The sequence below is a fragment of the Marasmius oreades genome, chromosome 3 (assembly GCF_018924745.1).
Source record: "Marasmius oreades isolate 03SP1 chromosome 3, whole genome shotgun sequence".
NCBI classification, from domain to species: domain Eukaryota; kingdom Fungi; phylum Basidiomycota; class Agaricomycetes; order Agaricales; family Marasmiaceae; genus Marasmius; species Marasmius oreades.
Genome location: NC_057325.1, coordinates 2314946 through 2340117, shown reverse-complemented (window position 1 = coordinate 2340117; position 25172 = coordinate 2314946). Strand labels below are relative to the sequence as shown.

Sequence of the window (25172 nt, the reverse complement as noted above, 5' to 3'; positions counted from 1 at the left end):
TCACGTGCTCCTATTGGCTCACACCCGATTCGAGTTGCGGCGCGTGGTTCCGAAAAGGGTCAATTTGTCTTTTTGCAAGATATTTTCTAGGATTCTATTGATCATGATGTTACACCTTCCTCACTTCGAATGCAATCATTCACTCTTTTTCGCGTTCTCGCCCGAGCACGCTTACAGAAACGTGGTTCCTGTCTTCTGCTAATGGTCAAAATTTCGATGATATCGTAATTGGAACTGGCTTGGGAGGCACAAGCGGAAATCCCGAAATATATGTCCTGCTCGTGAAAGCCGGCAAGGATGAGCGTTGATGATATATATGCCTACGGCCAAGCGTTTGGGGCAGATCTTAATTGGGCTTGGGATAGCGACGTGTTATGCGGGTGAGTGAGGTTGTTACCAGTTCTATACATGCTGACTATGGCGGTCGTTAGAATCGAGGTACTGGCGATCAAAATGCGTTGACAACTATAGGCAGTCTAGCCACTGGCATGGCCGCGCAGTACGGTTTAATTGGAACGATTTTCGAATATATGAAGTAAATGAAGAGGAACAGCATGGTATCCGCGTTTCGAGTTATATCACCCATGAACCCTCATCCAGTCGGAAAGTTTCAACAATCCGCCGAGGTGCTCAACAAGTCCCTGAATTCCATGGAACACAACGCCCCTCCGATGTGATGTACGGCGCCCTCAGCAGAACTTCATGACCATCACCAATCTCATCGGTATTGAATATTCTTCGGATGTCAATGGGAACTGTGTATCAATGACATCTCTGGTTCCTTCATCTAACATGACCTGGAACTGGCTCTCATCTTTCGTACAGACTCTGAATTGGAGCCGACGACGACCGCTCTTCTTCAGTCGAAGCAACTCGCCCGCTTCGACTAAAAAGTATGGTAAAGTTTTAACCTCTAGTTGGTAACCCCTCAGGGCTGATCTTTTTTAGGTCACTAGAGCTACTTGGGCAAATGGAGGAAGCATCCATCTAACTGCGTCTTGCATTCGACCAGAGGGGGGTGAGGCCGCTACTGCATTGGTTCGTCGGGAGGTCATCGTCACTGCCGGCGCAGTCCAGGTAATAATCATGTCAGAGGGTCCTCGGCAAGGCATTGCCATTAACACCAACAGAGTTCGTGGTTCAAAAGGTACTTGGTTGATCTCGATATCAAACCTTGAAGATTCTTACCGACGGCTTTCAGGTGGACGAGGGTTTCGATACCGAGAAAATCTAAAACATTGACACCAGAAAGTTGGAGAGCAGGACTCTGCAGACAAAGGCCGATTCGAGGTCGACGACATGGGCCTAACGATAGGATACAGCCTTACCCAAATATTTACCAAGTATCCAGTGACTAGGTTGGAGATTATTCTATCGACAAGATCAAGAATAACCTCAAGAAATGTGCTACAAGTCAAGCAAGCTCTGCTCTCAGTGCAGAAGCGTTGGAAACTATCTACCAGGTGCCATCGATCGTAATGGTGCGTTTCAGACCGAGGTGCCGAGTATCAGGGCAAACAGTTCTCGTTACAGTACCTGTTTTGAGCTATTCTACGATCCCAGGTTGTGGTCTCCGCTCGATATCGACTAGAGCACCCACTGGGCCGTAGCGCCAGCGGCATTGACATGTGGCAACTTCTGCCCTTCAGTCGTGGCTCAGTGAGCATTACCCTGAGTTCTTATCACTTTAACAAGCACAATACTTACGAGAAACTTTAGAGCAACGACCCTCTTACCAAAAAGAAAGTCAATGTGAAGTTTGAACTGCTCAGTCGACTCAACTTGCTGGTCCAGGATCATCATCACAAGTCCGCCTCTGAGGTAATTCCTCTAAGCGCCTTCTCATGGGACCGCTCTCACCGACCTTTCGACCGACGAAACCATTCCCGGAGCACAAGTTGCCGAGAACGACGAACGAGCTTCCGACGCCTGGAGGTCGTGAATTACCGATGGATTCGCCGCGGCCCATCACCCCATAGGAACCGCTGCTATGACGAAATACAGTCTCGGTGGTACACAGGTCTTTCCTCTCAGAGTGGCTGCCTGTGATCTAATTTTTAGGCGTGGTCGACGCTCATCTCAAAGTGTACCACAGTCACACTTCTGATGATCCGTTCTTCCCCTACAAATAAGTGCCCATCTGTCGGCGACCTTGTACACGTTCGCAGAGAAGGCCGCTGACCGCATCAAAGCCGCGCAATGGTACCTGCCCCCTCAGATCCTTTTGACGTTGCTAGTTATTAGTATCTATCTTACCATCTGCAAACGATTACTGGTTGAGATGACTGTGATCCTTAACTTACTGACGGTCTCGGTTCCTGATTCAGCACGGTAAATCAGCATCTGTATAATATACACGCTCTTTCTATCTTGAAGAATAGTCAGGTTAAAACCTAAAGAACGTTTGAGATTAAGATTCAGGGGTCCACAGGCATGGACAGCGTGTTGAATCAACTCGAGCTGCAGGGATTAATTTTGAGCAAATCAAGAAAAAGCTAGTGTGCTGGACCTGAAATACTTCTGTCTCAATGCGGGAGATAAGATTTAAGAGGTTGCCAGGAAGTTAACTCATGGCTGGCGAGCAAGCGGCAAGCACTCTGATACTGTGGAGGCTAAGCTCAGACAAAGCCATTGGTTTAACTTTAACTTCTTGCTCGAGTCTGTATTTATCGTTTGGAAATGAGGGAGTTGGGACAGGGAACACAAATACGAATCAGGATGAGCCTGAGCAACAAACCGCGGAGTACCATAGACTTGAATTTTATTCAATTAATAGAACAACCCTGCAGATAAGCAACAAATTCGAGATTAGAATCGAGATTTGAAGCTGAAGGCTCATTACACATCGGAGCGAAAGATAACCAATGAGGATATCCCCATGTCGTTCAGGCTCGAGAGATATCTAACACTTCCAGGTTTTCTGATGAATCTCGTCGGTAACGAAGTTGAGATAATCCTCGAAGAGGAACTCACGTCGCGTACACTCCGACTGCCGATGGAGTGATATGCCTCCATTCCAAGGCATTCGGCCACTGTAACAAACCTGTATTTCTCCTTAAGTATCTCAATGGCATAAGGAATTACTTCGGTTAAGGTTCTCTCTATCGTGTATCGGAGTCAACGCGATGTAGTACCGGAAAATCAAGAAGACGTACTGTAAGGTTCGTGATTGAGCGCCAGAATGCTTGAGGGCGATTTCTTCACAACCTCGTCATATTGCGACTTGCTGTACTTAACAGAAGCACCATCAGCATCGCGAGTGCTGTAGGAATAACGTTCATGTCATTTGTATTTCCTCAGAGGGATGGAAGATAGAACTGACTCGAGATCCCAGAGAATGAGCGTCTGCCCTCGCTTTGCGGCTACTTCCTCAGCTAGGGAATTCAGGGATCCAAATGCTACAGAAAACGCATAAACCGCAGCGAGAACGAAAGGCCACGAATTACGAACGAGGGCGAGTCATAGCGACCTCAATGCCTAAGATCTTCTTCAGAGCTTCCTCCGTTCTGACAAATTCGTCCATCACTGCCGTCGAAAAATATGAGAATAGTGTGCGCCAAAGAGATGGGGTCCTCACTCTTTGACTCGGTTTTTATCTCGCCAAGGTCCGAGTGGTGCCAGGTGTGAGACCCGACTTGGTGTCCTCTGTCGAATGTATATTGAATGTCTTCGACCCGTTTCTCATCATAGATACAGTCATCTTTACAAAGAGGTTAAGAATCTCAGATTATCAGAAGGTCGGGTTGGACTGACAGTTGTCGCCATCTCGTTACATCAATCAGCAACCACGAAGTGACTGAGAACGTGAACCTTACTGAAGAAAAAAGTACCCTTGGCCCCGTGCTCGCCCAGTAGATCGACAAATTTGCGCCTTCAAGACCATTTAATGCAGTGAGGACATATGAGGAAGTGTAGAATTCACAGGAAATCGTATGGGCCATCGTCCTGATAACCGACAGATAATCAGCTTTTGGAGATGAAAACCCGCTGGACGACGTACGAAGGTGAGCGCTACAGTGTTGGGTTCAGCACAGTGGGATATAACTTTTGCATGCGTTGCTGAATCGTCAGTGGGTGCCGCCCCAACGACATGAGATAGGAAAAGCACGGTGAGTGGGATAAAGGGAAGTAAGCGCAAGTGAGCCATTGTCGAGTACGAAGCGTAGTGCAAGAAGGGACGGAGGCGTGCGCCTTTTGTACTGCTCAAGGCAATAATACGTGAGCAATACCGGGCGAAGAGCGTATCAAAACATGGTTAAGCTCATGCTATAAAGAAGAACTCCTAAATGTTCATTCATTGCCACGGGTAGCAATTACGCATGTGGATTTTGACTCACCATCACGAGTGTATTTTAGCTTGGTGGACCATTCGTGAAACCTCTCCGAGTCCCATGGGTCCTGTCAGGCTCTTGATTATCGCAATATCCGAGCAAGGTCAACTATCAAGTATTTAGTTATCTGAGTGGCACCTTGCCCTGGTCCCTCGACGAGGCAGTCGAGTTGGAGTCGCTGTTAAGCTTCGTGCGAGCACCAAGAAGCAAGTTTGAAGCCCGCCATTGGTGGGGAGGACCGCGTCCACAGATGGTAAAATGTTATACGGCCCCTAAAATCCGATATAGAGCAACTGGTTCTTGTCCAAACTGAAAACATGTGGCATAGTACGTGTGCTGTCGTAACTTTTCGTGCGTGTCGACCCAGCGGAGAAGGCCATGCAGCAACCATACAGGGTACGGCAGGAGGGTTAGTGAGTAGTGAGTAGTTCCCATTAACCGGCTACGGGGAAGGTGGTTCAATTGCCCTTAATATGGAGAGCTAGCCACAGGCCAACAGCATTCCTCGTTGCCTTTGACGTTCTTCCTAATGTTCCGATGGACAGATACTGAGGAGCTGTGCGTGACAGTGGAAGTCCGGAACCTGGTAGGCCCTCAAGCATCTAGCGACTGTGAAGAAGTAGCATTTGGAACGACTCCGATGTAGAAGTTCGCAGTTTCACGAATATCTACTATAGTATCGGAACCACAAAACGTTCCTAACGGTTCTTTTGAGTGTAAATCTCAGTTACGAAGACAGTCGCGGGACTTACCTTATTGATTGTCGAATAGTAATTAAACCGTCAAGGTTCAATGTAAACTTGCTTATGTACATACCAATACGCGCACTTCGCGACCACGATCATTATGTTGTCGCTTATCACTTCACTCACTATCCTTGCAGTATCGTTGACAACGGATGCCCAGCTTTCTCAGCAACATTTCCTGACGGATAAGCGGATATTAACCCCCCAAATTGATCAATTCATCGAAGGAACCCTCTCTTCGTGGAACTCTCCGGGAGGTGTGAGCGTGGCAGTGGTTCAGCTCGATAAACTGGACGGGCTATGGACAGTGGAGACGAAGGGATATGGAATTGCGAATCTAGCGGAAAACAAACCCGTGACGGAGGATTCGCTGTTCTGCATTGCCTCAAATTCCAAAGTACGTTTCAAAGCGCCTTTCAAAGCTGGGTTGATGAACGATCTCACTGCCAGCTATTTACGACGTTAGCTACCGGCATATTGATCTCCAATAAGACCATTTCAACACCGATAACATGGGACACAAAAATCAAGTCGATTCTACCTGATCTTTGGGAGTTACAGGATCGTGTTGCTACATCAGAAAGCACCATTACCGACGCAATGAGTCACCGAACTGGTCTCCCTCGACATGACCTGATGTACACCCGAAATGACACCACCATATCTATTGTAAGTCCCTCAAAGGAAGGCTCTTGTCGAAGCTTTCTCTCATGTCTCTGCAGCTCGAACGACTGCGTCACCTCAAACCCTCGTCGGGTTTTCGCGAAACCTGGCAATATAACAACAATATGTACACGCTCTTGTCATATATTCCTACCGCGTTGATACCTTCCCACCCGCCCTTTGCGCGTTATGTCCAAGATCACATATTCAGCCCGCTCGGCCTCGATTCCACCACATATTCACCTCGCGTAGCAAAAGAGAGTGGTAATCTTGCCGATCCCATGGCAAGAGAGGGCGTTAATAAGACCGAAGATATCTTTGGTAAAGGAAAGCCTCGGGCTATGAGGTTTCCTGGATGGTTTTTGAATGAAGAAAAAGATGGGAGTTGTAAGTGAATTTTTCCCATTGAGGAAAGGAAACTTGACGCGATCCTCGTAGTCAAATCTGGTGCTGGAGGCGTCATCATGAACGCTAAAGATGCGGTAGGTCGTCAGCTCTCCGACTCTCAAACACGTGTAAGTTGAAGTTGAAGTTGGATGGTGGTAGGCGACATGGTTGCAGGTCTTACTACTTGAAGGCGAAAATCCCAAAACCAGTGAGCAAGTCATCCCGAGCGACGTGATCCGCAAAGTTGCTTCCGGTATCATGGTTCAGAACGGAGAACCGTGAGTGCATCTATATACCGACAGATAATTCCATGACTGTTTCCGGCAGGACCTTTACTGAGCTCTCTCCAGTTGTCTACGGTGGAGGACAGTCGAGGGGCGTATACCGAGGACATAGTGAGTCGTAAGACAACATGAGGTTGCGGGTGCTGATCGCACATTAACAGATTACATTGAGGTCAGGTTTCAGATATGTATACTGGCTAACAACTGACGATACAGAATTTCAAAGCACGGCGGAGCCACTACAGGTAAGAACAACGACTTTCTTCATGGTGATTTTGTGAGATTTTGTTTTTAGGTTACAGAACGCAGATCACTCGCTTTCCAGACTTGAAGCTCGGTATTGCGGTATTCTCTAACGACGATGATCACGGGTCGGCATTCATAGAAGTCATCAAGTATCGCATAATCGATGCTGCCCTCAGCTTGCCTGCTCTCGACTGGGATACTAGGTTTGTTCTCGTGTTAGAACTTGATCCTTGTTAACTCGCCCTGCCACAGGTTCAAAAGTAGGATTCGCAAGTCATACGAGAAGTACTCCTCTCAAAAGGTAGCCCGTCCCTCGAATCCTACTCCGCCTCCAGCTCCTTTTCAAAGTCTGGCCGGGACTTACGAAAACCGGGGATATGGTGTTATCGAGTTATGTCTGCTCGGCGCTCCAACTCACTCTACATCCTGCCAGGATATTGTGGATGAGCTGCCGACAGTACTACCGGGTGCTGTGGATCGAACTATACCTACTCTTATTGCCAGATGGGACAGATTTTGGTCTACGCATATCAAGTTGGAGCATTTTGATGGACCTTTTTTCAATCTGTCTATCCTTGAAAGTCGAGTAGGCTCTAGTTTCTTCTTGTGAGCTAAGCTCTAGTGTTGATCCTCCTTAAGCCAACGGATAACAAAATGGATCCTTATTGGATAGGAGAGCCATGGGCGGATTCTATTTACACTGTTGAGATTGTCGCTACGCATGATCACGCTCGTGGATTTGGTTTCTTTGGTGGCTTTTGGGGAGCTGGTACCGGAGTTAAAGCTTCCGTGGAAGGTAGCTTGCGGGAGACAGCGGAGGTGTTCTTTGACAAAGTATGAATGAAATTTGTGCAGCGCGATTGACGCAACCTCATAACTACTTCATAAGTCGTGTGGTCTGAATGTTATGCCCAGAATATCGCAGTGCATAATTGAAATTTGCGCAACTCGTTGGGAACACGAGGAGTAGGGATGGAGCTCCTGATATGGTGCGCTGAACCCCAACCGCTCGGGGTCCCCGGATTGTCTATTATCAAGGGGCCCTGCCATTGTCAACCACTGGAGGCTGGAGCAAAAAGCTCTAAGACTATATTGTTCGAGCATGGCACATTACTCAGGTAAATTGGGCATTGTTCTAATGGTTTACCATATATGGCAACTATTTCCGATGATGGCCCTTGCTACTGTGGGCATGTTTGTACGCCAGTAGAGGAGGACAATAAAAATGGCTCGACCCCCGGCCACAATGGCCTTCCTGCCACTTGACTGTGCCTCATAAAAGCTCCTTGTCGACCCCAGTTTGCAACCCTTTTCCCTAACCCTCTACGACAGCTGACGAGAGTTTTTCTTTTTCATTCTCTTCTTCACATCGCTCAGGAGCGACGTTTATCTCATTCTCCGTTTACGACTTCAAAATGTTCAAGAACATTGTAATCTCTCTTCTTCTCTCGACATACGTGTCCGCACATGGATATATAGCGTCAGTCGACATCAACGGAAAACATTTTCCTGGAAATGTCCCCAATGGCGAAACTAAGCCCAGCATAATCCGACAGATTGGGGACGTTTCTCCAGTAAAGGGTGCAACCAACAAGGACCTGTTCTGTGGAATAAATGAACAAGTGGCATCGGATCTAACCACGGCTAACCCTGGCGATACGATTTCATTTGACTGGAGGGGCGGGGATAACAGTTTAGTACGTCTTTTCCTCTCTTTCCCCAAGTTTTAAACTAACATGGTTCTCAGTGGCCTCACAACACCGGCCCTATGCTTACTTACATGGCCTCCTGCGGTCCCGATCCATGCAATAAATTTGATGACCGAAACGCGAAATGGTTCAAAATCCAGCAAGTGGGACGCAAAGGCAAAGGCCAAGAATGGGCTCAGCAAGATCTCATGAAGGGTGCTGTCGCAACGATTAAGCTTCCATCCACACTTGCTCCAGGCAACTATCTTATTCGTCACGAAATCATCGCTTTGCATCTTGCGGAAAGTGACGGGGGTGCAGAATTTTACCCTGGCTGTGCGCAGATAACAGTTGGTGGGAATCAGAATGGACGGCCTAAGGATGAAGAGACCGTTGTTTTTCCCGGTGGTTACCATGACCAAGATCCTGGCATTCTGGTCCCGAACGTGAGTGGAGAAATTTGTCGATCCGAGAGAGCGAATCACTCATCGTCATTATCATCTTAGGCCTTCGATGCCAATGCAGACTACAACTTTCCAGGTCCTGCCATTGCCAGGTTTGTTACAGACTCTCCTTCCAATGGTGGCAGCAACTCTGGGAACGGTCAAGGATCCGGTTCGAGCAATGGCAGTGGATCCGGGACTACCAGTCCGAATGGTGGCAACAATGGAACGACTTCAGATCCATCTGGCAGCAGTTCATCCTCACATGCGCCTTCATCCCAGGGTACATGTAGACTGAAGAAGCGCGGCGTCGCCGTCTTCAAACGTGCTCAATATCAGGATTACGAACGAAGTGATGTCGTGAGGATATATCGGCCGAAGCATATATCACGTATCATGAGGAATCTCCTCAGCAGGAGGGGATTCGACATGGCACCTGTGGACTCTTGAGTGCTCTACAGTTGTATACTTGTGACCACGAGAAGGTCAGTTAGCTTTTTTCTTGGTTCGTTTTCTCCACTGAGTTGCTTTCTTCTTGGTAGCGTTAAGATGATCATGACCACCACTTATTATCATGTCTCATGTCGGTGTATTTATACGATCTCACTTATATCTATGTAGCAGTATTTTACCTCTGTATCTCATAGAACCCGTCGGATGTCGATCATCCGCATACATGAATTTTGGAAATTCAATCCTGCTGGTCTTGCACTCATTACCCTCTCAGAGTTGATCATGATTAATTAAGTAGATTCAACGAATCAACTTGAACTGACTGTCACTCGTGATGAAGGTTTCACATGCCTGTAGAGTTCTCACTCCGTTAGAAACTCAAGACGGTTTTAATCATGGACGGCGTTGAGGCCTTCATTTTTGATGTCTTTGGGACGACCGTCGATTGGCGAAGTTCAGTCGTAAAGGAGCTCGAAGAACTAGGGCTGAAGCACTCCCTATCTTGTGAGATACTAATTCATCAACATATTTAACCAGCGTCGAGGCATGAAGCTGACAATGTCTTTCTCTGGATTGCTAGACACTTCATCCGACTGGAAGGACTTGGCCAATGAATGGAGGCAAGGTTATATGACGAAAACGTGGGTATTTCAACTTGCAGTCACGGACTCACAACGCTGAACGTTGAAATTTGAAACCTCGGCGTCGCCCCAAAGATACGAAATTGCGCATGGGGGCACTGGCACCAATGATGTGGATACTATGCATAGAGAGGTAATCAGTCAAGCGCCATATGCTCAAACAGTCTTTCATCATTCCTAGATTTTGGAGGACATGCTCTCATCTTCCCGATGGTCAGCTCTCTCCTCGGTACTTGACGAAGATTCCCGGGCGCGTTTGAATTATGTATGGCATAGGCTGACGGGTACGTATGCAAGCTATCTTTCCGCAGTTATCTATTTCCCGACCTGACCACTGCTTCACAGGCTGGCCAGATACCGTTAATGGTCTATATAATTTGAAGAAGAATGCCATCGTGGCGTGTCTCTCCAATGGAAACGTCCGCTTATTGGTTGATATGGTACGCTTGAGACTTTCGACGTTACGTCGAAACAGCCGCTGACGGGCTAAAAAGGCGAAGCACGCCGATTTACCATGGGATGTTGTTTTCTCGGGTGCATTATTCGAATCCTACAAACCGTCCGTCACTTATCTCTGCCCTGATCGACTTACCATCGTGACTTACCTACAATAGTAACCCAAAAACATACAACGGCGCTCTCAAACACCTCTCACTTAGCGAGAATCCTCACAAAGCTGCGATGGTCGCAGCCCATCTCTTCGATCTCAGAGGGGCAGCTAAAGCAGGACTGAAGACAGTTTACATCCCCAGGCCCGACGAGGAGAATGTCGGCGTAGTCCCAGAAGAAGTGAAGAGCAAAGCTGAAGGCGGGGAAGTAGACGTCGTAGTAAAGTCTATCGAAGAGCTCGCGCAGCTTGTTCGAAAACAACGATCCTGAGAATAAGCGTGATGTATTCAGTTTGGGGCCGTATACAGATGATTATTTGACTACTTGTCATTGGTCGATTGCGGTAGATGATGGACAATGAGATAAACGAAAGAATAGGTACAAAATTGAAGAATTCACAGGACACAATGCGACTCAATCCCAATAGCAGCGAACGCAGACTGAATCGTATTCGCCACCATGTGCTCATCCAAAGACGTAGGGAGACCATTGGCGTCGTACGGCGGCTCAGGATTGCGCTCTTTCGAACGTCGAGATAGAAAGAGCTTGTCCTTCTCAAACTGATCCCGGGAAATGTCCTGGTCATCGCTTGTAGTAGCTTCATCATTAGAGTCACTGTACCAAAAGTTCCCGAATGAACCCTCCTCGTCCTCACTCTCCAAATCCGTAAGCGGACTAACATCTCGAAGTAATCCAGGAGAATCACCATTGGGGACGATGGGGGGAGGCGGGCGTCCAACATAAAACCTCTTTCTTGTGTCTGTGTTTACAGGACTGGGTCTGGAAGGTTCTTTCCAGCCAGGTTGTAAATTGCCGATGAACATCACTCGCTTCTTAACCTTCTTCCGTCGACGGGGGCGAGTGAGAGGCTGAGCTAATACCTGATCATCGCGGTTCCCGTTCGGGACGAAACATTTGGCGATAGGATGTGTGCATTCTAGATCATATATCGGACCCCAATATTGCAGAGGTGCATTCGCCGTGTCCGTTGCTTGGATCGAAGGAAGGTTGGTCTTCCCTCCCAGTTGCTGTCGCTCCGAGGTCCTACCCTTATGATGCGACGATTCTTCCCCATGGCCAAACCGTGCTTGCCGCAAAGGGACGTAAGTTTCACCTCGACGTGTCGAGCATTTATCACAGGTACAATAGTCGCGACAAACTGGACATTCGAAAGCTTGTACCGTTTTCAGAAAACTGAAAGTACCGTCTTCATAGCTACGAGGAAGATGAGAATAAATACCAGATCTGAATGGCATGAGACGCACCGTGTCACCAAGCACTTGATGCAAAAGTGCTTTGTGCATTCGTAGTTATCGCAGGAAACGTGGACTTTGCTGGAGCGACCTCTGCATTGGTGGCAAAAGAGGTCTTCATTTCCCAAAGCCCATAGCTTTCCTCGCCGATTTCCGGCCAAACTAACGGTTTCTTTGGAAGGCATCATATCGTAGATATCGGCATAAGGCCCTCTTTCGAAATCCCGAGCCTCTGGCTTCGAAAGAGAATCGTCTGTATTTACCTCCTCCTTGTCGTCACTAATGGAGGAAGCGTTATCGTAAATTTCACCCTCAGAAAATCCAGAAAAATTGCAGACGTCATCCATTCGTGAGCTGCAACTGATGAAATGAAACGACCCGTGATGGGACGAGGGAGCTGCAACTATTACAGGGTCTTCATCCTCTGCCCTTCTGATCTCTGTCGCCATACTTGCATTGTTCCCTTCCTCGTGCGCCGGAGTAGATATCGGTGTGTCGCTAATGGACGGAGGACGCACTCGAACCGAAACTACACGAGTGACCGAACGAGGTGGTAACTTGGAGCCCTCGTAAAAGACAGGTTGCGGGGGTGTCCGCGGTACATCAAGATCTTTATTTTTATCCCCATGAACTCTAGTTTCTGGACTGTCGGGGGTATCTTGTCTTAAAACAAAAACGGATGGATCAACTGTTCCACGTCCCTCTTGCTCATCCCTTCTAACCGCCGGATTGGGAAGGTCAATGGTGAGAGCCTGATTGAATTCTAGGTCGCCGATAGCTAAATTGAGCTGTGAATCTGATATAGGAACGTCGTATCCTTCCAGCCGATCATCAAGACCAAGATATTCTTGAATAGGAGGGGGTTTCGTGGTAGTGGGCGTCTGATTAAGTGGCGATAGTGGCCGGGAGAACAAAAAAGCTTCATCTCTGGTAATGGGCGAATGCGGATGTGGATGACCACGAATAGGCGAATATCGAGGGAAGCGGGCGTGCCGGAACATATCAGAACCCCCTTGATGTTGCGGAATGAGGTATACAAAGGGATGTGTCTGACCTTCACGGGTGACGTCTTGAAAGGATGAGGGATATTCTTCTCGCGTATTCATTGAAGGGACGAATGCCACCTCCTGCTTTGCTTTCCCTTTGTCAGAAAGTAGCCGGTCAGGTGTCGAATTCGTTTCTTCCGGCCGGGGTATGTTCTCTGAAGTCGACGGGGAGGGTGGTATCGAGTGAGTGGAAACAGACCGTTCCTTCAACCTGTTTGTTGAGGACATCGCGGACGTAAAGGTGGAACGTCGATGGCTGATGCTCGAAGAACGAGATCCAGTTACATGCATTGACGAAGCTTTCGAAGCAGGGCGTAGGCCATGAGTCAAGATTTCTTCCTCGTCTGGGTTTGCAGATTGCAGACGTGGAGAACATATTGTCCACGAAGAATTCCGCCCAACAGCTTGTTCCTTCGTACGAATCGATTTCTTGTCCAGTGCATTTGGGGTACCCCATCTTCCCGAAATAGTTGACTTGCGAGCAAATCGAGTATTAAGCATAATTGCATGATAGGAATATCCATCTTGTCCATGTGATACCCAGCTTAGAGGTAAATCCGTCGCCACAGCAAAGCGAGAGTTTCCGCGAAGAAGATCGGTTTTTATGTTCGAAGACGGCGACGTTGCGATTTTGCGCGAGAGCTTGTTATGGTCATGGTATCCTTCTGGAAGGGATAATGAGAATTCCGCAGGTGTGCGGGGAGGTGTTGTTTTGGCAGGTGTTTTGGTGGTAGATCGTGCTGTTTTCTTCTCGAGGGAACGAGATGATGCAATGTCTGCCTGTGTACCATCATAATCCACATCGCAGCTATTTATTGACAAACGTTTCCTCTTCCTCTTCGAAGGTATCATCGAAGATTCGCCTCTTCTCCTTGGCATCGTGAAGCCCACGTTTCGTTCTCCAAGCCCATAAGACAACTCGTAGTCGCCATCTTCTAACTCATCTTCAAAATCAGAACCAGCTAGGCAATTGACCGCATGCCTCAAATCGAATTTCTTTGTGCGGCCAACCCTCATGACGTCGCCGTGCTCAGACAAACTAGTATAGGAAGAGGTGTAATTGTTAGCGTATGCTTGGTTCATTGAATCTGTGAGAGTGGTTTGGAGATCTAGGTAACGTTCGCGGCTTTCCTTAGATGAGGGAGGCATATATGTCGTTGAAGATGAGGTGAGATCCGTTTCAGGCCATTTGAGGTAGTGCGCGCGTGTTAAGTATTTCGGAAAGCAAGGCACCGAAACATGGGACATGCGATATACGATCCTCTTGTGGTGCTGAGCTTTCATGCTGCTTTGAGCGTGATCAGGGGAAGACGGCGGTGTGAATAGTGAGTCTACAGGCAGAGTCGTTGATGGCGGTGTGAAGAGGGTTTCAATGGGGTCAGGAAAAATCGGCGGCGTGTTGGGAAGAAGAAAAGGACTACGAGTGGGAGAGGAGTAAGGTGTGGTAGAGAGCGGCATCGAGGGTTGTTGGCCCGACAGCTGAAGGAGCATTAGAAACCACTGTTCGAGGAAGAACAGATAGACGTGCCAAAGAACCCCTATAACCTTGCTCCCAGCTTGGTATCATTCTCGCGACGCTCATGTGCGCTGAGATGGGTTGGACTTTGTCACGGTTGAAGATTGGGATTTGATTAATTGGGGGCCCTAGAGCACCCATGGAGGACGAAGAACGTGAAAGCGAAGTGTATTGAGAGTAGGAACTCGCGTGTGAGGTCTGGATAGAAATGTTATGAGAAGATGAACCGCCTAAATTGCAAGAAAACACGCACGGCTTGCGTGAAAGAGGTTTCCAGCGACTGACTCGACGCGAAGTTCGAAGAGAAACGGTGAGTTGGATTGAGATCCTATACGATAGTGAAACAGGGTCGAAGGGCGATGACCACGAAACGACACGTGCCTCCATGTGCCAGGCATCTATGATAGTCCCCAGCCTGGTATCGATTGCGTCCGAAATTTGAGATACTGAGGAACTTGGTAACAAGGTTCGATATGAGGAGCCTGCCTTTGAACCCATGGATTGACTACCATCCCAGTTTGCAAGAGAGGAAGTACCGATGTTCATCGCGATACACGACGAAGAAACGGGCTTGACGTTACAGCTGAATGCGAAATTGTAGCGCAATTATGAACCAATATTCGACCCCGCCTTTGTTTATTTGTTCTTTGTAAACAAAATCCAAATTTGGTAACTGAGGTAATTGCCCGATGCTCACGTGAAGGTTGAAACATTGACCCCGCCGTCTCTTTCCACTCAACGTCCAGTGCAGATGCAGGCTGTCATTTCTAAGGGCTAAAAAACTGTGAGTATCTACTTAAAGCTCTCTGAAAGCTGTCTACAAGTCCCTTTTGATTCAATATTGGTGGAGTGGGATGGAGTACTGGCGTCGGGAAATTACCTCACCGTTACCAGATTTGGATATTAATACAACAACAAACAAACAAAGGCGGGGTCGAATATTGGTTCATAATTGCGCTACAATTTCGCATTCAGCTGTAACACTCCGCGAAGGAGTGAGTAGGCGCGAGCGGAAGAGCGGAACACCGGGGAAACGGTGCCGTTTTGGACCAAGAGTCACCTGACATCCGGATTCAGGTCCCATCTGACAGAATCTGTCTATACGTGGCAATATCTTTTCCTGGCACCAATTGATTTATTGGGCTAAAGAAATCCATGCGGTATCGTTTCCAAGGGCGTGGAATCACTATATTGCCTGCGAAAAGCAAAAGCGAGCCTCCATTCGAGTCACACTTCGGGTAGCTGGCCGGTTGATGCCGCAAGATAACGTGCGGCTATGTGAAGCGTTGCGATTCGCTACCGTCATTCTGGTTTGATGTTTACGGCATGAACGGCATGAACCTTTTGAAATCATGAGCTGTAACTTGAAGCAAACTTGGAGTATAAAAGCAATGTCCAGACGGAATCTCTCATCAGCCTCTATCCTTTCTCTGGGTTTTGCCACCGTTAACCTTTTTTCTTTCTCAATTCCAAGGACCGGTTCCTACAACTTCTTTCCTCCAGAGAAAGACAAATTCATTTCAGACGACTTGAACCTTCCTTTCAATCAATAATGTTCTCAAAAGCACTCGCTGTTGTCATTGCCATTTCAGCCACTGTTCATGCACACGCTGGCGTTACTCCGGCTCTAGGCGTTCAAGGACAACTCACACGAGCTGATGTTCAGCGGCCTAGCGCTCAAAAACCATGCGGTAACGCCAATATCAATGGACTTGCTAGCTCTACACCCGTCCAAGCCGCTGTAGATGGTACCTTTTCCGCAACCGCTATCAATTTTAATGGGTGAGTGGCATTCAGGCCCTAGGAACACACTTGAAACTGATCTCTCTTTCCAGTGGCAAAGATGGTTCCCGTGAATTCACAGCCACTGTTGATACAACCGGTGCTGGAACTTCATTCAATGGTCAGGTTCAGATGATTACGAATGGTGATGCCGTACGTCAACATTTATATCTCTCTTCGTTGTTTCGTGTTTTTGAGAACTGTACTTGACTTCTATTTAGGCGCCTCAGGGAACTGGAACTCAGCCACTGGTCGGGAAGTTGCCCACTGGAGCGCAATGTGCAGGTGGTGCCAACGGGAACTTGTGTTTAGTTTCGTTCAAGTCTGCTGCTGGATTTGGTAACTGTGTTGTTGTCGCACAGGGTGGTGGTGGTGGTGTTGCCGGTGGTACTGCTGGTGCCGCTGGTGCCGCCAACGGAAACAACGGTGCTCAAGGTGCCACTGGAGGTGCTGCCAACAAAGGTGCTAAGGGTGCCGCCGGAGGTACTGCCAACGGTACTGCAAATACCGGTGCTCAAGGTGGAGGTGCTGCCAATAAAGGTGCTAAGGGTGCTGCCAACGGTGCTGCAAATAACGGCGCTCAAGGTGCTACAAATAACGGTGCTCAAGGTGCCGCCGGAGGTGCTGCCAATACCGGTGCTCAAGGTGCCACTGGAGGTGCTGCCAATAAAGGTGCTAAGGGTGCTGCAGGTGGTCGCGGTCGCGGTCGTGGACGCAAAGCTCAGAAAGGACAGCAAGCGCCAGCACCAGCTGCTCAAGGGGTAAGCGACATTCTCTGCCTGGTTGGTCGTCCTTGGACTGATATGTGAATATCTCCTCCCCCTTTTCTAGGGCACTCGCGCACCTCGTTTCGCTCGCTATGTAGCTGAATCGGAACAGTAGATACTTGAAATGAGTGGGATGTACAGTGTTCATCTCTTGTATTAGTCGCATAGTTCATTTCTTTCACCAATGTATTTGTTGTATGGGGCTGAAATCAGAGGTGGAGGCGTGCGTCACTTCGATAGTATGACGATATCAGCATGCAACCATGTCTAGTCATCTTGTACTGTAGTCATCGAAGGATCATGAAACAGCCACCAGCCCTCCCGTCCAGCCAGTCCAGCCAGTCCAGCTTCTGAATTGGAACAGCGGGGACGAGTGATGAGCTTTTTATAACCTGAATAACAAAGATACCTAAGTTATAATTAGCTACGCTGCCGCCACCGCATTTCTACTTCCCCGAACACCTCGACTCGTTTCGTGACCTCAAATCCGAGTTTCTGAAAAAGCCTGATGCTTGCTTCATTACTTTCCGTGATTCGGGTGAGAAGAGATCGAGGAGAAATCGGAGTGGGTAACGACGGGAATTCGAGATCCGATGGTGAGGTAACGGCGGGTGAAGATGTTGCCGAAAAATATTCTGACCTTCGGGAAGTGGCATATCGAAACATAAGTTGGAGAGCTTCGTACGCCATTCCCCTTCTACGATAGGAGGGTTCTGTTGATGTCGGATAAGATGAACGTAAATAACTGAACATTATACGTACCGGCAATCATGATCTCAGCTTCAGCTGTAAACCCATCAGCTTCGTCAGAAAAACCTCGAGTCGTGATGGACGTTAGATCGTCAGACAAGAAAAGATTGACATCTCCGATCATTGGAAGATTTCGGATGGTATCGTCCTTTGGATCAAGTTGACCTGACACTCCTTGAACTTCCGATATACGAGCAAGGATGATGAATGTCAGTTTGTCCTCATCGACACGCCATTTCCCTGTGAAATGAAAGTAATAAGGTGAGTCTGAACAGAGTAAAGCAGCCGCACGTACGTTGCATTTCGTATTCCTCTTCCAGAGTGAGAGATTCACTAGCAGTCAGCAAACGAATTTCATCGTCTTGCATCCATGCGTGATATTTCTACGCACCAGGGACGGAATGAGTTGCTGGACATTCAAACTAAGGATTACTCTCGATTTACTGGAACGTGGTCAGCTTCGTATGGAACGAGAACGACTCTGTCGCCAATTAGAACGACATTTTCGTTTGCCTTCATGTTGCAGCCGGAGGTATAGTGAGGAGTCGAGACCTAGCTGGATGTGTTGGCAATGTGGCGGCAGGTGAAACTGATTACAGCGATCAGTTGCCACGTGCACGGGTTGGATGCTGAGCTGGTTGTCATGAAGCCGCTTCTCCTTCCAACACCACCACCTTCACACTCTCTAGGCCCTTTAGCTTCTACCAACAACGCCTTTGATAGGCTCTTTATCTTCTCCTCTGGACTGTGTCTCTCTTTTCGCCAAATACTAATCAAGAACAATAATGGTCGCTTTCGCTGCTTTACTCGTTACATTTGCTTACCTGGTCATTATTCCTCTGCGAGGTGCGCGCCTTCTTTTTTACAATACTCGGTGAACCTTCTCACCATCCACCTCTAGTCGTTGCCATTCCCCCAGAGTTCCTTCTCAATCCTCCCGGAACTGCCGCCTTTCTTGAAACCAAGAACCGCACGGACATTCCAGCCGACAGTATACCTGCCGATTGTCAATCTCAATGTACTCAAGATACGCTGAAGATGCTCACTGTGCGTTCAAACATCTATACCGGAACGTACCACCGTGATCACTGACAACATTTCACAGAATTGCACGGCTTCCATGTGCATGTGCACCGACGATACCAACACCAAAAGTAATGCATGTCTCGACTGCCTTGTGACCACGCAAGATTCTTCCAAGAAGATTAGCCAGAGTACAAGGAACGCGTTGGAAGCAGGTCAGTTGCCGCCTATGTTCATGACGGTTGTCTATTTCTCATTCCAACACTAGAATACGTCAACACATGCAAATTGCTTGGTATCCGAATCTCCAACGCCAAGAACTCTGCTTCGCGGGTGTTTGCCGGTAAGGGTGTGGCCGGTGGACAAGCGGGAGTGGTTGGCACGGTAGTTTTTGCGGCAGTTCTCTCTATGGTTGTTTGAGATTGAGATTGTTGTTCGAAACTGAAAGGGTGTATGAAAGGTGTCTGTAAGAATGGATATTTAGGTGCCAGCTGTCCTTTGTATTTCTCAGGTCAGAATATATAACAGGTTCGAACCATCCGAATCGCAATCGATATCGGACAGTGAACTAACTATTTTCAAACATTAAAACGTGAAATAAGTTAAATACATCATCCTTGAATTAGAGGATAACTAGGTCACAGAAACACTAACAACTCGCTTAATCATACTTGAAGGCAAACAAAGGAAGTTGGACAACGGCTTTCTTCTCGGCAGTGAGCATCTCACTGAGACCGATATAATATGCGACGAGTGCGGTAATGACACCGAGTCCTCCACCTGCGGTTTTGGCACTAAAGAAAAGGAGGAAGGGAATGAGTAAGCTCAAAAACGGGGAAGAGAGAGGGACAGAGGCGCACTCAGGAAGACCGCCCAATTCACCGATACCCAAACACATAAAGGTGAGTGTAAGGAACCCGAAAAGGAGTATGAAGGAGATCGATTTCCTGAGGGACACGATGCTGTAGAGTTGATTAAGATCGCACCCGAACATTGATCAGGAGAGGACAGAACTTACAAGAACAAGAATGTGACGACCATCCATGTCATAAGATACACTCCAACAGCACTGGCAAACTCGGCTTCGGAATTTTTGTACGTGTCCCCAATGCCAGAACCAGGAATGAGGATGGTAGCATATGACAACCAGAAAGCACCGTAAGAGGTAAAGGCTACATTGGCGGTTTGTCAGTTCATAGATTGGGACGGGCTTGGTGAGGAGAAATCAGTCATGTGTGCCGCTCTATTTCTCCGAGTTGCAGGCGGAGGCCGAGGCGACCGCGCCGACAGAAATAGAGAGAATGATATGGATCCGAGCACTTACCAGTAGCGCCGAAGGTGTTCCCCTTGGGGAACTCCCACATACCAGCGAGGAACTGGGCGAGACCTCCAGCGAAAAGAGCCATGCCAATGACAAGATTGGGATGTTTTATGTCGCGAACACTGGCGTTGAACAAGGACAAGATGAGAGTAGTCGACGCGAAGGAGAAAAGACCTCTGGAGAAAACGCGTATCAGATCATCAGTAATCCATCGTGAAGAAGGAACGTTGAATCGTACAGAGGGGCCGGGTTGGCGATGTTATTCTTGACCGCAGAGGTGGGAGAATTCCTGAAGGCAGCTGCAGGGTCTGTGCCATTTCTCAAGGCGTTATCTGGATGGGTAGCATGAACAGCACTAGAGTTTCCTTTCTCAAGGTCAGACATGGTAAGGAACGAAGAGGACAAGCTGTAGCCTGGTAGGGGGATAAGGAAGAAAGAGACTTCCAAGCGACCATCCCAAGTAGATTGACAATTTATGCGGTGGCGGGTGGTTTGTTTGTTTGTACCATAATGCGAACAATCCCACGGGGATAACTTACCTCTACCCCACAGTTGGCCGGTCCCCGGAACTTGGCGTCCTTTCTGCAATTATGGTCCGATGTTTGTCGTTTTCCGTACTCAATTCCCGCAACCCCCTGCAGCGCCATGCTATCCGCCACGCCCGAATACGTTTGTCAGCAACAGGTATTATAACCGCTTGAAATTGAATCCAACGCTTTAATGGCGAGTCTGTGTGCCGAATTTGAAGGAACATGAATACCCGAGAGGACCGAGGGTTTCAAACTGAATTTTGATAGACTCTAGGACGAAAGTTTCAATAGCGAGATGTGGTTGCCATATCAAATACCATATAGGCTAGAGATCAACTTGGAAGCTGCTATTCCACGGATGGCCGCCGTAAGTCCCAGTGTAACCCCCAGGGGGTTCTCTTCTCGTCACTCGGCTGGCGTTTGAGATTAATTGACGGTGAAGAAGAGGCATGAATGAAACTAGATAATATTCGTTTCCTGCTCGGCTGGATGGATAATGCTCTGATGAAAGTGTCAGATATGTCCCACCCGAGCGCACACCTCCCTTTCATCGTGAGCGGGGACTTGGGAAGCGGGGCGACTAAACGTTATTGAGTGCATGGCTAACATGGACATTCTGAAACATACTTGGAACACGAGCAAGATATTCAGATTTCCAGATTTGGATCGCTCCTGAAGTAGATCCCTTGTCAATCGATTCTTCGCATATTCGCCGCCAGGCGTCCCTACTGGCAGGTGGTTAGGGGGGTCAGAGGTCATACTTCGGCTGACTATCTGTCATGGGTATTGGAAGTCTCTTGGTCGCCAGCGAGCTGAAGTGAGATATGCATCGCACGTGCAAGCTGTTTATTTGTCAAACTTTGTTTTTGTGATATTCATGGAAGATAGACGCGCGGCGAATAAGAACTTCCCTCTCCTCCATCTGCATATATTTACCCATACACTTCGACGTCTAGTTACGGCAAAGGAACAGGAGACGTCTGAGTCTACTTCTCGACTACAGTTTGACGTGTACACTCATTTTTTCTTTCTTTGTAGTATTCTGTGATCCACTTCGCGGCTCCTCGGTAACCTTCGTGCAAACCTTCGAAACCTTTCTGATTCCTTGCAAAGGGAAAAGCCTAGAGTGAACGAATCTCGTGGAGCCCTCTAACGCCTATTTGAGCTGAATGATTTTATGCTGCTCGCTTCATACCAGGAGGAAACTGGATCGCTGCGCTCCAACTCACGTGGCAGCGGTGTATATAACCTCCAAGAAACGACCAGGTCTCCAGTCAGTTCGTCTTCTATTCATTCACTTTCTTCTCCTGTGGTACTCTTCCCGACTTTCTCCACCATCGTTTTATTATTTGGCTATCGCACTCACACCCACCATCGCTGTCCTCGCACCCCATGCATCTTTCATCTTTCATCTTAACCGCCTTTTTAGTTGCTCGGGCCTCTGCACATGGTTTTCTAGCCCAAGTGCATATCGGCAGTCGTCAATACGAGGGTAACTCGGTTGGAAATCCTCCGAGAGATAGCATTATCAGGCAACTTACCGACGTGGGACCAAACAAAGGTGCCGACAATCCTAGCATCAACTGTGGCCACGGCGCCAAGCCAGCGCCACTTGTCGCGGACGCCATGCCAGGCGATAAAATGACCTTTGATTGGAGAGATGGCGACGGCAATAAACATGTAGGGTCAATTCGTAGACCTCGAACAGTCTATCTAACTTGCCTTGTAGTGGCCACACGATATGGGCCCAATGCTGACCTACATGGCGCCCTGCGGCAATAGACCTTGCAATGAGTTCGACCCTATGGATGCAAAGTGGTTTAAGATTCAGGAAACTGGGATGCTTCCAGATCGCACATGGAAACAAGCCGACCTCAAACACGGTGATACCATTCATGCGGTCATTCCGAACAACCTAGCGTCCGGAAACTACTTGGTCCGTAGCGAGATCATCGCCCTTCATAACGCCAACGAAAAGCACGGTGCCGAGTTTTATGTCGACTGTGTTCAGATTCGCGTGGGTGGAAACAAGAGCGGAAAACCTGCTGATAAAGACGTTGTCAAGTTCCCTGGTGCGTACAGTGACGAAGATCCCGGGATCTGGGTGCCAAAGGTCTGTTTCTATTGTCCGTGTGCTCGATTTCGCTGTTTCATTCTTGACTAGATTTATGATGGCCTTCAACCATCCGACTATGTCATCCCTGGACCAAGGATCGCACCATTCATCACTGGGAATTCTGACGGCTCAGCCTCGATTCTGGACTCTTCTGCCGAAGAAGGCAAGGGCTATCAGCAGAGTAACTCCTCGGATGGAACAGTCCCCACATCAGTTTCAGAGGATAACGATGACTGTGACGATTCGTCTGAAGGTCAAAGCGAGGATTCCGATGCCGAAGTTGACCACGACGAGCAGGGTTTGGAGTCAGACTCTTGTGATGATGACGGTGAAACGTCCAAGGAGGCGTCAGACATGGAGGGCGACGAGCAGAACAGATCGTCGCAGGATTCGAATGAACATAGTTCATCTCAAGACATTTCTTCAACTCCCAATCTTGATGCACAAAGATCAAACGAGACTGCGACTCGTGCCCGCCATACCTCAAGTCACATCGCTGTATCGAAGGGTCCTTTCCACAAGCCCAGGTTCACGCGTTTGAGAAGAACTTTTTTGGCCCATTGATTGACAAGGCCAAAGCAAGTCCCTTGCAGGCAGGCCCCTGCCGCACCACTGGCACATGCCTCCCCCTTTGATATAGATCTTTTCTTTTTCATGCTTGCTTTCGTTCCTCGGACGTAGATGCTCCAGTCAGCGCGTAGAACGCCTCATCACGTCGTCCTTGTTCTTATACATTTCTTAGGTTAACAATAGTGCGTAGAACGCTTCAATTTGTTTTCCCCTCGTTTCGTTTATATGTATATTCAGTCATCTGCACTCATTTTGTATCTCGTTAAAACCCACTGCAATATACGAGCTTGTGTACACTATCATTCTTAGTAAGTAAACACGACTATGAATTACAAGGAACGGCCAAAAAAAGTGGCGAAATACCACCACGACGGTCGAGATACAGCGAAGGTTCCAAATTCATCACAAGACTCCTAAACCTGCTTTCAACTCCTTCTCGAGGTCCTTCATTTCGAAAGTATCGCCGTTGACATTGTCAAAATCTTCTCCCTTGTCTCTCAACTCCTTCGCTTCTCTCACACACCTTTCACACACACACTTGCCAAATCCCCATTGTTCAAGCTCATTCTGCCTGGCACGTACACCACCTTGAGGATTGACATAGGTAACATTGAGTTCTTCTCCAACTTGTATGTCGCGCAAAGCGATGATGGTGATGCGGTACAGAGACATGCGATCGAGGTGGCGAACGGAAATGTTGGGAGAGCAACAATGATTCAAGTGAGAGTGAAAAGTGTACAAACCACCATGAGCTTCTAAGTCTGAAATTGAACATGAATGAATAGTTTATTGGTTTGAAAAGCGGGAATAGGGGGGGGGGACATACTAAGACTCATACGCCCTAAACCTCGAAGAAAACCGTCGTATTCGAACAACTCCCGTTCGATCTCCGGCTTGAGTGGTTTTTTGTACAATTTTATGAGTTTCTTTTGATCAGTAGCAGATACAGGATGTCGGAAGGCTTGGATATACAACTCGAAGGCCTTTTTCCATCCAGGCTGGTTCACGGCATCGGAATGGGTATCACTGGAAGCAAAACGATAAGATGGACCCATCAATATATACACAGCAAACGAAAATGGTACACACGTGTCGTTCAAAGAATACTTGACTCGATCTGCCAAACTCATCTGTGCTAAACTACTATATGTCCGCCAATCTTCTTCAGCCAGCTTGGTGTCGATCTGATTAGCCAACATGAGTCGACTAGTCAGCTGGGCCAACGCGTGTAAGGCCAACCATTGTATTTCACGCGTCCATTTCATTAAGGGGATCGACGCGGGGTTTTGAGAAGGACAGAGAAGGGGATGGTGTTTTGCAGAACGCGCCTGACATAGACGATTACAGAACCGTGCGGGACAATTGTTTGAGCTCGAGGCGAAAGATGATGTCGAAGGGCAAGAAGTCACTAGAGAAGCACTGACTGTGGAAGAGAAAGGCGTAGTACAATGGCTACATGCGTTTGACTGCACCTGAAGGTCATATATGTCCCTGCCCGGTAAAGGGGGGGAAGCAAAATATATCAAAGTCGTATTTGAGAGCAAAGGAATGACTATACCATTCAGGTGCTATAATGAACGGATCCTCTTTCCAAACGGTTTCCCCTTCAACAATTTTTTCCTTCGCCACAAGACCCTTTCCTTTACGTTTATTGAAATACTTGACTTCCACCTTGGTCGACCATTTTCCAACGTCAAGATTGGGTATAATGCGCGAAGAAGGATAAGGTGCTTTCCCTTTATCCTGGAATGAATTTCCGTTCGGGTCTGCTGAAAGTACCAGACCCTCGTTTTGGAGGAATTTCCGGGTCCGTTTTTCACTGACGAGCCATTCGGAATGTGTTTGGAGGAGAAGAGCGTGTATTTTGGGGACTCCTAGGGTCGGATTTGAGGATTTGAGAGATTTTAGAGCCTCTTTGAGTTCAATGTCAGTGGGTGTGACTCTGCTAGTGGACATTGGAATGTGCGCTGATTATAATCGATAGCAAAATGGTGTGCCGGGACTTCG

At 48.0% G+C, this 25172-nt stretch overlaps 12 protein-coding genes across 15 annotated transcripts; 7 read left to right on the top strand and 5 right to left on the bottom strand.

Moving 5' to 3' along the window:
- Positions 1 to 307: 307 nt before the first annotated feature.
- Positions 308 to 706, top strand: E1B28_006070 (uncharacterized protein; the record flags this gene model as incomplete). Its single annotated transcript, XM_043150684.1, has 2 exons — positions 308 to 380; positions 432 to 706. 2 exons carry the CDS (start codon positions 308 to 310, stop codon positions 704 to 706), a joined length of 348 nt encoding a protein of 115 aa, XP_043011774.1.
- Positions 707 to 2748: 2042 nt separating this feature from the next.
- Positions 2749 to 5126, bottom strand: E1B28_006069 (uncharacterized protein). Its single transcript, XM_043150683.1, has 12 exons — positions 5084 to 5126; positions 4338 to 5029; positions 4001 to 4282; positions 3923 to 3945; positions 3816 to 3871; positions 3754 to 3765; positions 3578 to 3700; positions 3451 to 3525; positions 3323 to 3398; positions 3156 to 3262; positions 2974 to 3101; positions 2749 to 2920 (listed from the first exon to the last, which is right to left on the bottom strand). The coding sequence occupies exons 3-12, from the start codon at positions 4145 to 4147 to the stop codon at positions 2903 to 2905; spliced, it is 765 nt and encodes a 254-aa protein (XP_043011773.1). The 5' UTR covers positions 4148 to 4282; positions 4338 to 5029; positions 5084 to 5126; the 3' UTR covers positions 2749 to 2902.
- Positions 5127 to 5153: 27 nt separating this feature from the next.
- On the top strand, positions 5154 to 7572 carry E1B28_006068 (uncharacterized protein). 2 transcript variants are annotated; one of them, XM_043150681.1, is made up of 11 exons: positions 5154 to 5474; positions 5528 to 5746; positions 5800 to 6127; positions 6179 to 6222; positions 6287 to 6405; positions 6455 to 6522; positions 6573 to 6583; positions 6638 to 6656; positions 6707 to 6860; positions 6910 to 7243; positions 7297 to 7572. In XM_043150681.1, the coding sequence occupies exons 1-11, from the start codon at positions 5178 to 5180 to the stop codon at positions 7495 to 7497; spliced, it is 1794 nt and encodes a 597-aa protein (XP_043011771.1). In that variant the 5' UTR covers positions 5154 to 5177; the 3' UTR covers positions 7498 to 7572. The 2 variants fall into 2 exon arrangements, with proteins under 2 accessions (XP_043011771.1, XP_043011772.1); XM_043150682.1 differs by having other exon boundaries at positions 6910 to 7263; positions 7331 to 7572.
- Positions 7573 to 7851: 279 nt separating this feature from the next.
- On the top strand, positions 7852 to 9506 carry E1B28_006067 (uncharacterized protein). The gene is made up of 4 exons (XM_043150680.1): positions 7852 to 8354; positions 8405 to 8791; positions 8852 to 9273; positions 9331 to 9506. Exons 1-3 carry the CDS (start codon positions 8073 to 8075, stop codon positions 9236 to 9238), a joined length of 1056 nt encoding a protein of 351 aa, XP_043011770.1. The 5' UTR covers positions 7852 to 8072; the 3' UTR covers positions 9239 to 9273; positions 9331 to 9506.
- Positions 9507 to 9598: 92 nt separating this feature from the next.
- Positions 9599 to 10761, top strand: E1B28_006066 (uncharacterized protein; the record flags this gene model as incomplete). Its single annotated transcript, XM_043150679.1, has 7 exons — positions 9599 to 9745; positions 9822 to 9882; positions 9958 to 10015; positions 10064 to 10166; positions 10228 to 10322; positions 10377 to 10441; positions 10497 to 10761. The coding sequence occupies exons 1-7, from the start codon at positions 9637 to 9639 to the stop codon at positions 10759 to 10761; spliced, it is 756 nt and encodes a 251-aa protein (XP_043011769.1). The 5' UTR covers positions 9599 to 9636.
- A 125-nt stretch (positions 10762 to 10886) lies between these two features.
- E1B28_006065 (uncharacterized protein) lies at positions 10887 to 14911 on the bottom strand (the record flags this gene model as incomplete). The annotated part of the gene is made up of 5 exons (XM_043150678.1): positions 14688 to 14911; positions 14560 to 14634; positions 14319 to 14504; positions 11757 to 14269; positions 10887 to 11706 (listed from the first exon to the last, which is right to left on the bottom strand). Exons 1-5 carry the CDS (start codon positions 14850 to 14852, stop codon positions 10887 to 10889), a joined length of 3759 nt encoding a protein of 1252 aa, XP_043011768.1. The 5' UTR covers positions 14853 to 14911.
- A 947-nt stretch (positions 14912 to 15858) lies between these two features.
- E1B28_006064 (uncharacterized protein) lies at positions 15859 to 16970 on the top strand (the record flags this gene model as incomplete). Its single annotated transcript, XM_043150677.1, has 4 exons — positions 15859 to 16088; positions 16142 to 16241; positions 16310 to 16849; positions 16920 to 16970. The coding sequence occupies 4 exons, from the start codon at positions 15859 to 15861 to the stop codon at positions 16968 to 16970; spliced, it is 921 nt and encodes a 306-aa protein (XP_043011767.1).
- Positions 16971 to 17157: 187 nt separating this feature from the next.
- On the bottom strand, positions 17158 to 18241 carry E1B28_006063 (uncharacterized protein). 2 transcript variants are annotated; one of them, XM_043150675.1, is made up of 4 exons: positions 17997 to 18241; positions 17901 to 17938; positions 17618 to 17845; positions 17158 to 17568 (listed from the first exon to the last, which is right to left on the bottom strand). In XM_043150675.1, the coding sequence occupies exons 1-4, from the start codon at positions 18020 to 18022 to the stop codon at positions 17276 to 17278; spliced, it is 585 nt and encodes a 194-aa protein (XP_043011765.1). In that variant the 5' UTR covers positions 18023 to 18241; the 3' UTR covers positions 17158 to 17275. The 2 variants fall into 2 exon arrangements, with proteins under 2 accessions (XP_043011765.1, XP_043011766.1); XM_043150676.1 differs by having other exon boundaries at positions 17901 to 17988; positions 18050 to 18241.
- Positions 18242 to 18390: 149 nt separating this feature from the next.
- Positions 18391 to 19048, top strand: E1B28_006062 (uncharacterized protein; the record flags this gene model as incomplete). The annotated part of the gene is made up of 4 exons (XM_043150674.1): positions 18391 to 18451; positions 18507 to 18652; positions 18711 to 18843; positions 18897 to 19048. The coding sequence occupies 4 exons, from the start codon at positions 18391 to 18393 to the stop codon at positions 19046 to 19048; spliced, it is 492 nt and encodes a 163-aa protein (XP_043011764.1).
- A 142-nt stretch (positions 19049 to 19190) lies between these two features.
- On the bottom strand, positions 19191 to 21308 carry E1B28_006061 (uncharacterized protein). Its single transcript, XM_043150673.1, has 6 exons — positions 21107 to 21308; positions 20188 to 21059; positions 19953 to 20125; positions 19647 to 19800; positions 19489 to 19590; positions 19191 to 19422 (listed from the first exon to the last, which is right to left on the bottom strand). The coding sequence occupies exons 2-6, from the start codon at positions 20331 to 20333 to the stop codon at positions 19290 to 19292; spliced, it is 708 nt and encodes a 235-aa protein (XP_043011763.1). The 5' UTR covers positions 20334 to 21059; positions 21107 to 21308; the 3' UTR covers positions 19191 to 19289.
- Positions 21309 to 21381: 73 nt separating this feature from the next.
- Positions 21382 to 23480, top strand: E1B28_006060 (uncharacterized protein). Of its 2 annotated transcripts, none has more exons than XM_043150672.1 (5): positions 21382 to 21457; positions 21518 to 21546; positions 21593 to 22159; positions 22209 to 22592; positions 22644 to 23480. In XM_043150672.1, the coding sequence occupies exons 3-5, from the start codon at positions 21872 to 21874 to the stop codon at positions 23157 to 23159; spliced, it is 1188 nt and encodes a 395-aa protein (XP_043011762.1). In that variant the 5' UTR covers positions 21382 to 21457; positions 21518 to 21546; positions 21593 to 21871; the 3' UTR covers positions 23160 to 23480. The 2 variants fall into 2 exon arrangements, with proteins under 2 accessions (XP_043011762.1, XP_043011761.1); XM_043150671.1 differs by having other exon boundaries at positions 21518 to 21752; positions 21909 to 22159.
- Positions 23481 to 25153, bottom strand: E1B28_006059 (uncharacterized protein). The gene is made up of 4 exons (XM_043150670.1): positions 24724 to 25153; positions 24255 to 24656; positions 23992 to 24191; positions 23481 to 23926 (listed from the first exon to the last, which is right to left on the bottom strand). The coding sequence occupies exons 1-4, from the start codon at positions 25119 to 25121 to the stop codon at positions 23568 to 23570; spliced, it is 1359 nt and encodes a 452-aa protein (XP_043011760.1). The 5' UTR covers positions 25122 to 25153; the 3' UTR covers positions 23481 to 23567.
- Between the last annotated feature and the right edge of the window lie 19 nt (positions 25154 to 25172).

Bases quoted from the DNA above. Each gene is read 5' to 3' on its own strand.
- E1B28_006069 (XM_043150683.1), bottom strand. From the start codon at position 4,147: ATGGCTCACTTGCGCTTACTTCCCTTTATCCCACTCACCGTGCTTTTC. The intron at 3,946-4,000 runs GTACGTCGTCCA...GTCGGTTATCAG, and splicing joins ACACTGTAGCGCTCACCTTC to GACGATGGCCCATACGATTT. The intron at 3,872-3,922 runs GTGAATTCTACA...ATGGTCTTGAAG, and splicing joins GATGGCCCATACGATTTCCT to GCGCAAATTTGTCGATCTAC.
- E1B28_006068 (XM_043150681.1), top strand. From the start codon at position 5,178: ATGTTGTCGCTTATCACTTCACTCACTATCCTTGCAGTATCGTTGACA. The intron at 5,747-5,799 runs GTAAGTCCCTCA...ATGTCTCTGCAG, and splicing joins ATGACACCACCATATCTATT to CTCGAACGACTGCGTCACCT. The intron at 6,223-6,286 runs GTAGGTCGTCAG...GGATGGTGGTAG, and splicing joins TCATGAACGCTAAAGATGCG to GCGACATGGTTGCAGGTCTT.
- E1B28_006067 (XM_043150680.1), top strand. From the start codon at position 8,073: ATGTTCAAGAACATTGTAATCTCTCTTCTTCTCTCGACATACGTGTCC. The intron at 8,355-8,404 runs GTACGTCTTTTC...CATGGTTCTCAG, and splicing joins GGGGCGGGGATAACAGTTTA to TGGCCTCACAACACCGGCCC. The intron at 8,792-8,851 runs GTGAGTGGAGAA...TTATCATCTTAG, and splicing joins CTGGCATTCTGGTCCCGAAC to GCCTTCGATGCCAATGCAGA.
- E1B28_006063 (XM_043150676.1), bottom strand. From the start codon at position 18,124: ATGAAGGCAAACGAAAATGTCGTTCTAATTGGCGACAGAGTCGTTCTC. The intron at 17,989-18,049 runs GTAAATCGAGAG...CCTGGTGCGTAG, and splicing joins ACGAAGCTGACCACGTTCCA to AAATATCACGCATGGATGCA. The intron at 17,846-17,900 runs GTACGTGCGGCT...TTCATTTCACAG, and splicing joins AGAGGAATACGAAATGCAAC to GGAAATGGCGTGTCGATGAG.
- E1B28_006061 (XM_043150673.1), bottom strand. From the start codon at position 20,333: ATGTCTGACCTTGAGAAAGGAAACTCTAGTGCTGTTCATGCTACCCAT. The intron at 19,801-19,952 runs GTAAGTGCTCGG...CCGCCAATGTAG, and splicing joins GAACACCTTCGGCGCTACTG to CCTTTACCTCTTACGGTGCT. The intron at 19,423-19,488 runs GTGCGCCTCTGT...CCTTTTCTTTAG, and splicing joins GAATTGGGCGGTCTTCCTGA to TGCCAAAACCGCAGGTGGAG.
- E1B28_006060 (XM_043150672.1), top strand. From the start codon at position 21,872: ATGCATCTTTCATCTTTCATCTTAACCGCCTTTTTAGTTGCTCGGGCC. The intron at 22,160-22,208 runs GTAGGGTCAATT...CTTGCCTTGTAG, and splicing joins ATGGCGACGGCAATAAACAT to TGGCCACACGATATGGGCCC. The intron at 22,593-22,643 runs GTCTGTTTCTAT...ATTCTTGACTAG, and splicing joins CCGGGATCTGGGTGCCAAAG to ATTTATGATGGCCTTCAACC.
- E1B28_006059 (XM_043150670.1), bottom strand. From the start codon at position 25,121: ATGTCCACTAGCAGAGTCACACCCACTGACATTGAACTCAAAGAGGCT. The intron at 24,192-24,254 runs GTGTGTACCATT...TTTTGCTTCCAG, and splicing joins AAGTATTCTTTGAACGACAC to TGATACCCATTCCGATGCCG. The intron at 23,927-23,991 runs GTATGTCCCCCC...GTTCAATTTCAG, and splicing joins TTTAGGGCGTATGAGTCTTA to ACTTAGAAGCTCATGGTGGT.